Source organism: Cervus elaphus, chromosome 3 (assembly GCF_910594005.1).
Source record: "Cervus elaphus chromosome 3, mCerEla1.1, whole genome shotgun sequence".
NCBI classification, from domain to species: Eukaryota; Metazoa; Chordata; class Mammalia; order Artiodactyla; family Cervidae; genus Cervus; species Cervus elaphus.
In genome coordinates, this window is record NC_057817.1 from 49,420,721 (window position 1) to 49,434,038 (window position 13,318).

Sequence of the window (13,318 nt, forward strand, 5' to 3'; positions counted from 1 at the left end):
AAAATAATATTTTAGCATATGAACAGGAGTTATTTCACGAATAAGATAAAAAGCTACCTAGATGGAAGGAACAGCACACGCTGGAGCCGGAACAGCTCCGGGACTCGGGTACACCGGGAGAGTTAAATGCAGACGGAGTTTACGACAAAGGCAGAAGGGACGCTAGATAAGGCAGGCTGGAGCCAGACCACAGCACCTTTAAGGTAATCAAAGAGTTTATCCTAAATGCAAGGAAAGCCACTGACAGATTTTTAGAAGAGAAGAGATATAATCTGATTTACATTTCATGAAGACTGAGAGTATCTCACAGGAGTACTGGGAGGTTTAAATACAAGTAAAATGTTTAATAAATCAAAACTTACATAAAGTTATAAGTACTTCAAAAAGGCCTAAACTGTATGGTGCTAAATATTCTAATGGCATCAAGAAAGACAATTTGTAATGTGCTCTGGACAGAATAATTTTCAATGGCTACAGAGAAGCAGGATCAATTTTAGGACCCAAAACAAATCAATTTAAAATGAGTCCATTTTAAAACAGCCCTCAAATGCAGAAAACCTACTGTAAGAACTAAAAAGGCCAGGTTGTAGGTTTTTTGCTGTTATTTGTGTTTTTTTTGGGGTGGGGGGAGGTGGTAGAGAAGACAGGAGAGTCTCAAAAGCTGGTTAGTGTCTCTGCACACACCAAAAGAAAATTTAAGAAACATATAAAGGGACCAGTAAATGATTCAGAAACAGTCCTAAATACAAAGACATTTAAAAGCAGTATAGGGAAATGGGGAAATCCCAAGAGCTGGATTCAGAAAACCATGGGGTTAGTGAATGCATGATTCTGTTTTGCTTTTTTGGATTAGTATATGTTTATGCTGATAATTTCCAAATAAGCAGTTCCTTCTAAATTGCTTAATACTTATATATGATGTTTACTTTTCAAAAAACCCTACCTTTTTCTCTGCAAAGTAGATATAAGACAGTCACTATTTTGCAACTGAGAAGACACACAAAAATTTCAGCCTAATTCAATGTAGCACATACTCTGAAAACAACATGTATAACTGTTGTATGTAGAATTAACAGCATAAACACTTTTGGATATTAATTCACTCTATGACTAATCATCTCATTGAATAAAATACTGTTTCAATTACATTTAAGTTGCAATAGCATAAGCCATTTTTAATACTAAAAGAGATATTTATAGTATCCAGTACTTTAAATCATTATAAAACTAGATACTTCACTGTTTTTTCTTTTTAAGTACCACAAAGGAAAACTCTTCAGTAAAACATAATCAAGGAAAGCTATTAAGTTGTTCAAATAAACCAATGGTTTGGTTAATCATCCCTTTATATCTTAATTTTTAGGTCTGAAGCATTTCCAACCTACTTTTTGCTCTACACATTAAATTCATCAGTTGGCAAGAACTAATTTTTATGACCTCTTTTACATCTAAACTACAAGACAAAGAACTCAGGAAGGAGGCCAAGTAAAATTGTGAAAGTGAAAAGAAAACACACAGAAGTGGAGAAAATGTTGCATGTCACCTATCTGACAGGGGATTTGTATCTAGAATATATATAAAGAACTCTTAAAACTCAATAATGAAGAGAAAATTGCCAAATGAGAAAATGGGCATCGCTTCTCGGCCTTTTGGCTAAGATCAAGTGAGAAAATGGGCAAAGAATACAGATAGGCATTTTTGCCAAAAGGGCTAATAAGCATATATGAAAAGATCTGCACCAACATTAGCCACTATGAAAATGCAAATTGAGCCTCCAATGAGATACCACTTCACATCCCCCAAAATGGCAATAATCAAAAAGACAGACAATAAGTATCACGATGATGCAGAGAAACTGGAACCCTTACAGATCGCTGGTGGCAATGGAAAATGGTGCCACCACTTTGGAAAAGAGTCCATTAGTTCCTCAAAAAATAAACACAGGGACTCAGCAATTCCATTGCCAGATATGCACCCAAGGGAAATGAAAACTTATGTCTAGACTAAAACTTGCACATAAATGTTCATAGCAGGATTATTCATAACAATCAAAAAGTGTGAAGAAGCCAAAAGTCCATCAACTGAAGAAGGAATAAATTGAATGTGGTATCCCTATACAACGGGACATTTTGTGGCAATAAAAAGAAATGATGTACTGATATACACTATAAAATGGATGAATCTAAAAAGCATTATGTTAAGTAAATGAAGCCAGAGACAAAAAAAACACATATATGATTCTATTTACATGAAATATCCAGAAGGTAAATTTATAGAACAAGATAGAAGATAAGTAGCTGCCAAGAACAGCGGGATGTGGGTAGAAAAGGGGGTGGGGGAAACTGCTAATAGGTATGCGGTTTCTTTTAGGGCTGATAAAAATATTCCAAAATTGATTGTGGTGATGGCGGCACAATTCTATGAATATACCCAAATTCAGTGAATTTTACACATCAAGTGATATGTGATACCACTCACCTATTTCTTTTCTCTGCCCATGTTCCCTTCCTCCAGAGACAGTATGTTATGTTAATTATACCACAATAAAGCTATGATCTTTTATCAAAAGTGTGAAAGGGCCATAAATCATTTCCAAAGATTGGTTTTGAAGTACGTGAAAGTCAAGACTTAGTAAAATGTACTGGAAATAACATGAATGAATGTAAACTCCCGTGAGGAAGGGATAAGTAAAGAATCTGCAGGAAACAAAACTTGTATGAAAGAGCTGTATCAGTTAGAAATGAGACTGCTAAGACTAGAATGTTAAACCAGAAAAACCTAGAAAATTCTATAGGTTCCTCATAGATAATACATGAACATGGTATTTTATTAATATGACAAAACTGCCACATCTTAATTTTAATACTTTCAAGTATTCATCCCTCAAAGAACTGTTTCCCATAAAATGGGTATGGCTATCACTCAAAGGCAGGCAGTGGCAGTGTATTTTAAAATGCAGGTTTCAGAGTTGACTGTCTAGATCAGAATCTCTGCTGTACCTCTGACTGACCATATCACCATGTGCACTTAACTCTGTACTTCAGTTTCTGAAACTTAAAAGAGAACACTATCACTTATTTTATACATACAAAAAGCTCTTAAACTCATACATGAATGGTAATATTTGTAATCATAGCCACAACTGCATGGTACATAGAAATACTTAGCTATACCTTTTCTGAGATTTTAAAAGCTTGAAATTCATTCAAATTTATGAAAATAAATTTTCCCTCTATATCACAGATAAATCTCGATTAAACTGTTAAACTTCATCAAGTTGCTATGACATATTGCTAAATAATATAAAGCAACCCAAATTATCAGATCTCTTTAACCATGATCATTTAACCCTTATCATTCTTTCTCCTTTCTTCTAGTTTTATGATACAATTGACATACAGCACTATAAAAGTTTAAGGTGTACAGCATGATGATTTGACTTACATACATCATGAAATGATTACCACAGTAAATTTAGTGAACACCCATTATCTCATATAGATACAAAATTAAATAGAAAAAAAAATTTCCTTATGATGAGAACAGTGGCCACAGGACTGGAAGAGGTTCAAATTTTATTCCAATTCCAAAGAAGGGCAATGCCAAAGAATGGTCAAACTACAGCACAAGTGCACTCATTTCACATGCTAGCAAAGTAATGATCAAAATCTTTCAAGCTAGAATTCAAATAGCATGTGAACTGAGAACATCCAGATGTACAAGCTGGATTTAAAAAAGGCAGAAGAACCAGAGAGCAAATTGCCAACATCCGCTGGGTCACAGGAAAAGCAACAGAATTCCAGAAAAACATCTACTTCTGCTTCACTGACTACGCTAAAGCCTTTGACTGTGTGGATCACAACAAACTGGAAAATTCTTCAAGAGATGGGAAACCTGTGTGCAGGTCAAGAAGCAACAGTTAGAACTGGACATGGAATAGCAAACTGGTTCAAAATTGGGAAGAGTATGTCAAGGCTGTGTACTGCTTATTTAACTTAAATGCAGAGTACATCATGTGAAATGCCAGCTGGATGAAGCACAAGCTGGAATCAAGAATGCTGGGAGAAATATCAATAACCTCAGATATGCAGATGACACCACCCTAATGGCAGAAAGCTAAGAACAACTAACGAACCTCTTGATGAAGGTGGAAGAGGAGACTGAAAAATCTGGCTTAAAATTCAACATTCAAAAAACGAAGACCATGGCATCCAGTCCCATCACTTCATGGCAAATAGATGGGGATAAAATGGAAACAGTGACAGACTTTATTTTCTTGCACTCCAGAATCACTGTAGATGGTGACTGCAGCCATGAAATTAAAACATGTTTGTTTCTTGGAAGAAAAGCTGTGACAAATGTAGACAGTGTATTAAAAAGCAGACATCAGTCAACAAACGTGTGTCTAGTTAAAGTTATGGTTTTTCCAGCAGTTATGAATGGACATGAGAGTTGGACCATAGAGAAAGCTGAGTGGTGAAGAATTGATGCTTTCAAACTGTGGTGCTGGAGAAGACTCTTGAGAGTCCCTTAGACAGCAAGGAGATCAAACCAGCCAATCCTAAAGGAAATCAATCCTGAGTATTCACTGGAAGCACTGATGCTCCAATACTTTGTCCACCTGATGAGAAGAGCCGACTCATTAGAAAAGACCCTGATGCAGGGAAAGACTGAAGGCAGGAGGAGAAGAGGATAAGAGAGGATGAGATGGTTGGATGGCATCACTGATTCAATGGACATGAGTTTGAGCAAACTCCAAGAGATAGTGAAGGACAGGGAAGCCTGATGTGCTGTAGTCCACGGGATGGGCAGAGTCAGACACAACTGAGTGACTGAACAACAACGATGAGAATTCTCAGGATTTACTCTAACAACTCCCACATATAATATTCAGCACTGTTAATTATATTACAATGGAATATTGCTTTTGTTGTTTAATCATTAAGTCACATCCAGCTCTTCTGCAACCCCATAGACTACAGTCGGCCAGACTCCTCGGTCCATGGGGTTTCCTGGGCAGGAATACTGAAGCAGGTTGTCATTTTCTTCTCCTTCACCACTGAGCCACCAGGGAAGTCCCACAATGGAGTATTCAGTTCAGTTCAGTCGCTCAGTCGTGTCCGACTCTTTGCGACCCCATGAATCACAGCACACAGAACTCCCTGTCCATCACCAACTCCCGCAGAGTATTACTCAGCCATAAAGAAGAATAAAATCTTGCTATGTGCAACAGCATGAATGGACATGGAGGATATTACGCTAAGTGAAATAAGTAAGAAAGACAAATATGTATGATTTCACACATATATGGAATCTAAAAGACAAACATAAGAAAACAGAAACAGTCATAGATACAAACAGGTGGTTGCTAGAGAAAAGGAAGGTAGGCAGAGGAGAGAAATAGGTAAGTGAGGTTAAGAGGAACAAACTTGCCGTTGCAAAATATATGAGTTCCAAGCATGAAAAGTACAATGTGGGAAACAGAATCAGTTATCATGTAATACCTTTGTGTGGTGACACATAGTAACTAGATTTATCCTGGTGATCCTTTTGAAGTATATAGAAATATCTAATCACTATGTTCTGTAACAGGAAGTGACAGTGTTATAGGACAACCAACCAACCAAACTCATTAAAAAATTAGATCAGATTTGTGGTTACCAGAGGCAAGGGCATGGGGGGAGGAGGACTTGTATGAAGGCAGTCAAAAGGTACAAACTTACAGGTAGAAGATAAGTACTAGAGAGGTAATGTACAACATGATAAATATAATTATCACCCTTATCATTCTTAACCTTTTTGTTTTTTACTACAGGAACTTGATGCTCTTTTCACTCAAGCAAAGAATTTTTTCTCTAATGCTCCCCGGTTTGGATTTCACTGGCTAAGTGAAATAAGTCAGACAGAAGAAGACAAATATCTTTTTGTCTTTTATATTACTTTTATGTGGAATCTTAAAAAAAATGATACAAATGAACTTATTTACAAAACAGAGACTCACAGACACAGAAAATAAACTTTCGGTTATCAAAGGGGGAAGTGGGGGAGGAGGGGTTAATCAGGAGTTTGGGATTAAAATATACACACTACTATATATAAAATACATAACCCACAAGGACCTACTGGTAGCATAAGGACCCATGTTCAGTATCCTGTAATAACCTCTAATGGAACAATCTAAAAACATGGATCTACATCTGAGTCACCTTGCTGTACAGCTGAAACACGACACTGTAAATCAACTATATTTCGTTTAAAAACAAAAACTGGCTCCCTAAAACTTAGACTAGCCTGGTCTCAGAGACACTCTGGACTTGCTTGTGAGAGCCTTTGATGCTTTCACTAAAAAGTCTTTTCTAAGGCTACTTCTGCTAAATCATTTTCCTGAATTACGAGGAATTATCACACTAATACCTGGACCTTCTCAAAGCTAAAGGGAGAGTGGAAGGGACAGCATTCTTAGTATTCCTCCTCGTAAAGAAGAAAAAGTAGTCATTACCCTCCTTTTCTTTTTGGAGAACTATAAGAAAACCAAGTGGAATCTTACTGACAGAAGCAGTATTCTAGGCATAACCAAATTTGGGTTAACCCTACAGAGGTTTTCTGCCTTATATTAGAATCTGAGCTTCTTTCTTTTTGAGGAGCTGTTCTTGATTGTGTTTGCTCAGATACATCATTTTAATCTGCATCCAAAACTGAGGTCACTTACTAGCAGTCTTATTCTAGGTTTCTTTGGTAGTGGCTTCTGTGTACAATGAATGGTGACGCTAAAAGGAACTACATTTCTCTTTATAAAGAAGAGATGGAGAAAGAATCTGAAAGAACAACTTCAAAGGAATAAATATAAGATACAGAGTGTGAATTACAGTGGTAACTAAGGAAATGAAAATAAGAGGCACAAACCGAACTGACATTACTCAGGAAGGAAAAAACCAGCAACTGCAGACAAACTCTATATGGAGACTAAGAAGAAACAGTTTAATGGTTTATGAAATACTGTTTGAATTACACTTGAGTAGTGACAACACAAAACATTTTAATACTAAAAAGATACTAGTAGGATTTAGCCTTTTAAATCATTGTAAACCAGGTATGTAAGTAATATTTTAAAAACCAGCTCTGAAACCCTCAAACATCTATAAAATGAGGTAAATAAGAACTCTTGCTTTAATAGCTGCACAAGTATAAAGCATTTAGGATAGTGGCTTGAGGAGAGTAAGCATGCAATACATGCTCACTAGTGGTGGTATTATTATTACCTGTGAACCACATGCAAACCAACTGATGTCTCTCAGATTTCTCATCTACAAGAACAGAATACACACGTATCTTGAGAATCCAACCAGATGTGTGCAAACACCTTCACCAGTAATTCTCAACTTTCCCTTTGTCTCCCTGCCAGTATAGCTGATGGTTTCAATTCACTTATCAATAATCACAGTTTTTCAGTGAAGTTATTCTCACAGTGAGGAAAAGAAAAACCACTCTAAATTCTTGTCCAACATAGTGGACATGAGTTTGAACAAAATCCCGGAGACGGTGAAGGACACAAAAACCCGGCGAGCTGCAGTCCACGGGGTCACAAAGAGTTGGGCATGAATGAGTGATTGAACAACACATAATAAAGAGATGTATCTAATGACTAATATGGCAAAACTGATTTTATCAGCAGTGATACCACATGGACTGTCAGTTTTCAGATGTTAAAGAGGTATCGACATGGTTATGTACCTTCCAGTGTCTTAAGTGTGCTTTGACTTTGAAAATTCACAAAAAGTTGGTAATCATGGAACGTAAAATATCAAACTTTCACATTTGCATTTTCTGGGCTATTTCAATGGATTCTTAGTGGGGAACAAAAAAGTCTTATGCATTTGTGATTTATACTTTTAAAATATGGGTAAAGTACTGAAACAAAATATCCTACTCTTACTACAAGCTCTTACTATCTGCTTGATATGCTGTTTCTGTAAAACTACACGTAAAGGGGCCATATGGCCTCTCTAACAATCACTTATGATTACTAATAAACAAAATCCCAAATCTAAACAATACATGAGCCCAACTGCTTTTGCTTAAATGTACTTTCGGACTGAAATAATATTTGTTCTACATATTCAGTTAAAAACTTACTAATCCTTAAACGTATTTTATTTTCCAAAAGCAGTATAAGATTTTTCCACCATATCAAAACTAAACAGTCACAAGAAACGAGTGTGGGATAAAACGGTAGAAGTCTCTTCCTAAATATAAATTAGATTCCATTTAAAGAGAAAAGCATGTTCATTTAAAAAAACAAGTGGAACACTTTAAAATGCATCTTTAAAAGGCAGTGTAGCACAATAATTTTAAGGCCTGATTTAAAGCCCTAAACTACTTGGGTCCAAATCTCAGATGTATCACTGTGTGAACACTTCTTCAAGCCTATCTGGGGAAACTCTTATTCTGGCCGGTGTGAACTGGCACACATTCACATTCTGGTACCCTAGAATCGCGGCGATGAGGAACTAAATACTTCAACAACACCTAGCACAGTGTCTTTTAAATGTAATATCATAGGTCATAGCCTGACAATTCTTATCATACTTACATCCAAGCAAGACTAGTAACAGTCACAAAATTATTTTCTAAAACATCTATTTAATACTTTGTATGTGCTAATGAAAAAAGGCGGTATGATTTAGGAAAAAATCTGAATGTCACTAAGTAGATGCTAAAGCTCTGGATCTGCTCGGCCAAATGGGGTACATTAATCTTGGCTTCATTAACAACTTACAAGTGATTTAAAAACTTATGAAAAGGATTAAATAAGGAAAAGCTACTTTTCTCAATTTTAAGCAATTAAAATGTGAAAAATATGCTTTAACATCCCTACTTCTGTTATGTTCATCAATTGACCAACACTAAAAAACACTTTTGCTTTCTGGTTTCATTTGATGCAAGTGATATAACATATATCCTATTTTAGAGGTAAACATTTTGATACAATTAAAGCTAACAGTAAGGGTAATATAAAAACTTCTTGGCAAGCACACACTAAACAATTTGGAGTTCATATTGATTAACAGTTCCCATTTACATTATTAACTGATTGTCTGATTTAAGATTATTTTGTTAGTGTGAATCAAAGTTGCAAAAACATAAGGGACAATAAAGATTTCTAAGTAAAACAGTAGGAAAGGAAAGCTCTAATTGAAATTAAAGCCTCCTCTATCAAAAAAAACTTGATTGGTCCAATTCCTCTGCAGTTTGAGACAAAAACATCACACATGGCTATATGGCTACATTTTTAAATGACTATAAATGAAAGTTACTCTTCAAAGTTACCGCAAATCTACTAATTTTATTAGAGTTTATACAAAAATGACATGCAAGATTTAATCTATAAAGGAAGTTTTGAACATACTTGAACATAAAAATTAGTGGAAATGATTGGTAGATGAATAACATTTAATAAAATAAGGGACTACAGCAGTGGTTTTGGTGACTTATAGTCATTTATTTACTTACAATAAATCCATTTTAAAAGAAATCACCTAAGAGAGTACATAATCCACAACACGTATTTGTATATTTGCACACTTACTTATTTAACTATCATTCCCTTCAATAGGTTCTTCCATCCCTGATATACTTAATGCAATGTATTTTAAACAAATTTTCCTTTTATTTTATTAGAAAAACTACCATGTACCTAAAAATTAAGTTGTCTTTCATTCATCCAAAGCAAACAGTTCTAGTTCCTTCACTCTTTTTCTACAGTTTCTAAATTCTAATAGTGTTGTTCATAGTTTTCTGAATCTCTCCCTGGAGCTAAACACAGATCAGGAAACAGCACAAAAGATCACGCCTTCTAAGGCAGATAGGTGTTACTTTTATACCCAACCTTTTTAAGAAGTGTATCTCTTTTACATCAATTTTGACATTTTTGTCACTATAAAATTTAATACCAAACATATCATAAGGTTTGTTACTCATCTCAGACACATGTAGCTTATTTTCATCTCTAGAAAGTTAGTTTCCAGATAAAAATCATCCACTATTTACAAATAAACAGAAATTCTAGTAGCCACATAGAAGCAAATCTTTATCCTTGGCCAGGTGTTAGCATTAATTACCAGAGTAGTAAGAGGCCGTCCTTATCTGCAAAGTACTCACAACCTAATTAATGATCTTTACTTATTTGAATGTATTTGACTATAACAAGAAATGTTAGTATTAAAATTTCAAGAATAAACTCATGGTAAACCTATCATTTTTTCTTAACAGTCCAATCAGTCTTTTCAAGATGGTAATATACATATGCCAAGACAATGTTTCATTTGCATATGGCCCATTTCAGCTATTAAAAAACAAACAGAATTTTCTCAAACACCCATAAATGACTAATCCAAGGCTTTTTTAAGACTTTAAAAAGAGAAACAACTGTTTAACAAGTTTTACTGAGTACCAGAAACATGAACCCAAGCTACAACTAAACCATTAAATATCTTTACCAATTCTGTACTCACGAACACTTTATCAAATTCATACTTAACAAATTACTCTCCTTAAAATTCTGAATCAAACTTTCGCTAATTCCTTTTTTGATAGGTTTCACCTGCTAATTCCAAGTCAACTGGCTCACATATAAACCAAATTAGTTTCTGGAGCATCCCGGTACCATCTTTTCCTGCATTTTTTTCCTTCAAATGAGAGGGGAAATCAATTGTGAGGATAAAAATTTGCACATTCTGCTGTTACTTAAATGTCTGGGCCTCAGTTTTCTTTTCTTTAAGATGGAAGCACTGAAACAACTCAAATTTATGAACTTCCTGTATTTACTCTTATAAATATCAACAGATCTTTAAAATGATTTACAGAAACTTTGTCAAAAATAAAAAGGCTAAACTTTAAAGTTTAATGGTCACAATATCCATACTGCTTTGATCATCCTTTACGGTTAACACCACCAATTATTACTCAGTGTATCAAAACCACAACAACATTAACAAGTAGTAATATACACATAAATAATATCTATATATTAAATTAAATAGCATCACTAACTCAATGAACATGAGTTAGACCAAACTCCAGGAGACAGTGAAGGACAGGGAAGCCTGTACTACAGTCCACGGGGTCACAAAGAGTCAGACACAACTTAGCGACTGAACATCAACAAATATATTAAATTGTAGATTTGTATTTCATGAAAATCCACATTTACCTTTGTATAAGGTGATATTAGGCAAGGTAAATTAAGAATGTTAAAATATCCTTTAACAAACAATAGGAAGTAAGGACTGATTTCATCTTTAACAATTCACAGGAAAAGGTAAACAAAAATGTCCTAGGAAATGTCCAATTTCCCCACAGTAATAAACATCATAGGAACCCTCTGGTATGAACAAGAATGATTATTAAACCATATTTTTTGCTGCAATCCAACAAGTATATGTTTACACTCTCAGGGATTTTAAATCATATAAAACATACAGTGCAGCCTAACAAAATAAGAAAAAGTACCAAGACTTAGACCAAATTATTTAAATTCAAGTCCCAAGTCTGCCATCTACTAGCTTACTTGACAGTGATTCTAGCTTACTTGACAATGATTCTAATACCACAGCATTTTAACAGAAATGGTGGTGATAAGAAGGTAACTAAAATTTAATGTTATCTCAAGGCAGAAAATCTTGTAGACTATTTCACTGAATCAGGATAAACCCCTAAATGAAATTATTCTGTCCATTTTGTAGAGGAAATCATTGAGATGCAATGTAAATTAACTTTCCTCAAAGTCACACTGAAAGCTAAGGGGTGGAAAGGCTAACCTAACTTGAGTCTAAATCTCACGCTCCTTCCACTAAGCCATATTGAGGAAATGAAAAAACACGCTTGCGTATTATACACAACTGTTATGGTGACGATGGAAAAGTGAAAATAACTTTTATTATAATAAAGAAGCACATGATCCTTCCTAATGAAACAGAGCACTTTAGGTTACATATTCACATACTGAAGTTATTCTGAATACCACTTGATATGGCCCACAAATATTAAAATCTACAAATACTTTCTTCGACATTTTAAGTATATCCTTTGGTATTTTATAAGTTTGAATGTTAGCAAGTGACTGAAGCTTCAAGTGGACTTATCTACTTCTTGCAGGCCTACGTTATCCTTCCAATAAGAGGGAAGGGCTGCACTTCTAAGGGAAACGCTGCCGGCATCTACCAAGGCTCCACTAAAGCACAAGACCACGTGGTACCACTCAGAAGCCTAAGGTTCAGTACTCCTCGCCCTCCTTTTGACAAGGAACTAGGAACTGGGTTCCTTTCTCTTAAGTGGCGCCCTGACACATGCCACCTGTGTAGTAGGAACCGCAAACATCCTGCAGCCGGCCTCCCGGAAGAATACGAGAATCAGAATAGGGGAACTTGGATGCCGACAAGGCAGGGAAAGGAAATGACTAAAGAAGTGAAGCGGGTGAGATCGGGACCAGCCGCGGGGCCAGGACCTGTCAAACATTAAGAGACTCACACCGAACGAGAGTCACCTATCGTTCGGGAAGGCCTGAAGTGGGAGCGGCACCACCAGAGGAAGAAGGACGAGAACAGCACGAGCCGCCACCGCCGCTCCCCGCAAGCCTTTCAGCAACGCCTCGACGAGCCATGAACCGTGGCCCTCATTTCGGGTCCAATCTTTGCCCCAACCTTTCGGAAGCGGCCAAAATCCTGCTGCCTGAGGCGGCCGCCGCCGGACCTGCCCGCACCTGTCACCAGCGAGACACCAGCCCGCAGTTCCCACCGAGTTCCCCACCACCCTCGGGCAACCGCAGCCACCTCAACCTCTTTCCCTCACCAGGTGTCCCCTTTCCGGAGCGAGGTTTTGAGCAGCGTCGCGATGTCAGACCGCTGGATGTCCAGATCTGCCGCTCCGCCTTCCGCCATCTTCTTCCACTAGCGGTAGCGGAGGCGGCAGCGACGGCGGCGGCACGCCCCAGAGCATTGTGGGAATGGCGTCCCGCGGCCCCTCCCAGTCGGCAGGTCGAAACCAAAAGAGACGTAAGGGTGGGGGGGTGCGCCTCCGGACCGGCGTTGGCCCCGGGCGGAGTGAGTGCGCCGCCGAGGTCGGCTGCCTCGCGTCGGCCCCCGCCCGTCCAGCAGCTCGCCTCGGCCTCCTACGGCCCGGGAACGCCTGGTTTTAACTCTCGTCTGTGGGGCCTGGATCCTGTCTCACTTGAGCGGTGCCACCGCCCTGCCCATGCTGACTTCTGCCTTCCCTTCCGTCTTTCCCACAGACGCCTGAAAACCCTTATTTGCGCATTCACTCA

The 13,318-nt window shown here is 37.3% G+C and overlaps 1 protein-coding gene across 3 annotated transcripts in view; it reads right to left on the reverse strand.

Moving 5' to 3' along the window:
* The window catches only part of USP15 (ubiquitin specific peptidase 15), a 123,693-nt gene extending 110,669 nt beyond the window's left edge, over positions 1–13,024 (reverse strand). For 2 of the 3 annotated variants that reach the window (XM_043888365.1, XM_043888355.1), the window contains exon 1: positions 12,847–12,997. In XM_043888365.1, the coding sequence (XP_043744300.1) occupies positions 12,847–12,935 (89 nt within the window). In that variant the 5' untranslated portion in view covers positions 12,936–12,997. Of the gene's footprint in view, positions 1–12,846 lie in introns of all 3 variants that reach the window. The other variant, XM_043888386.1, reaches the window with a different exon arrangement.
* Positions 13,025–13,318: the final 294 nt, after the last annotated feature.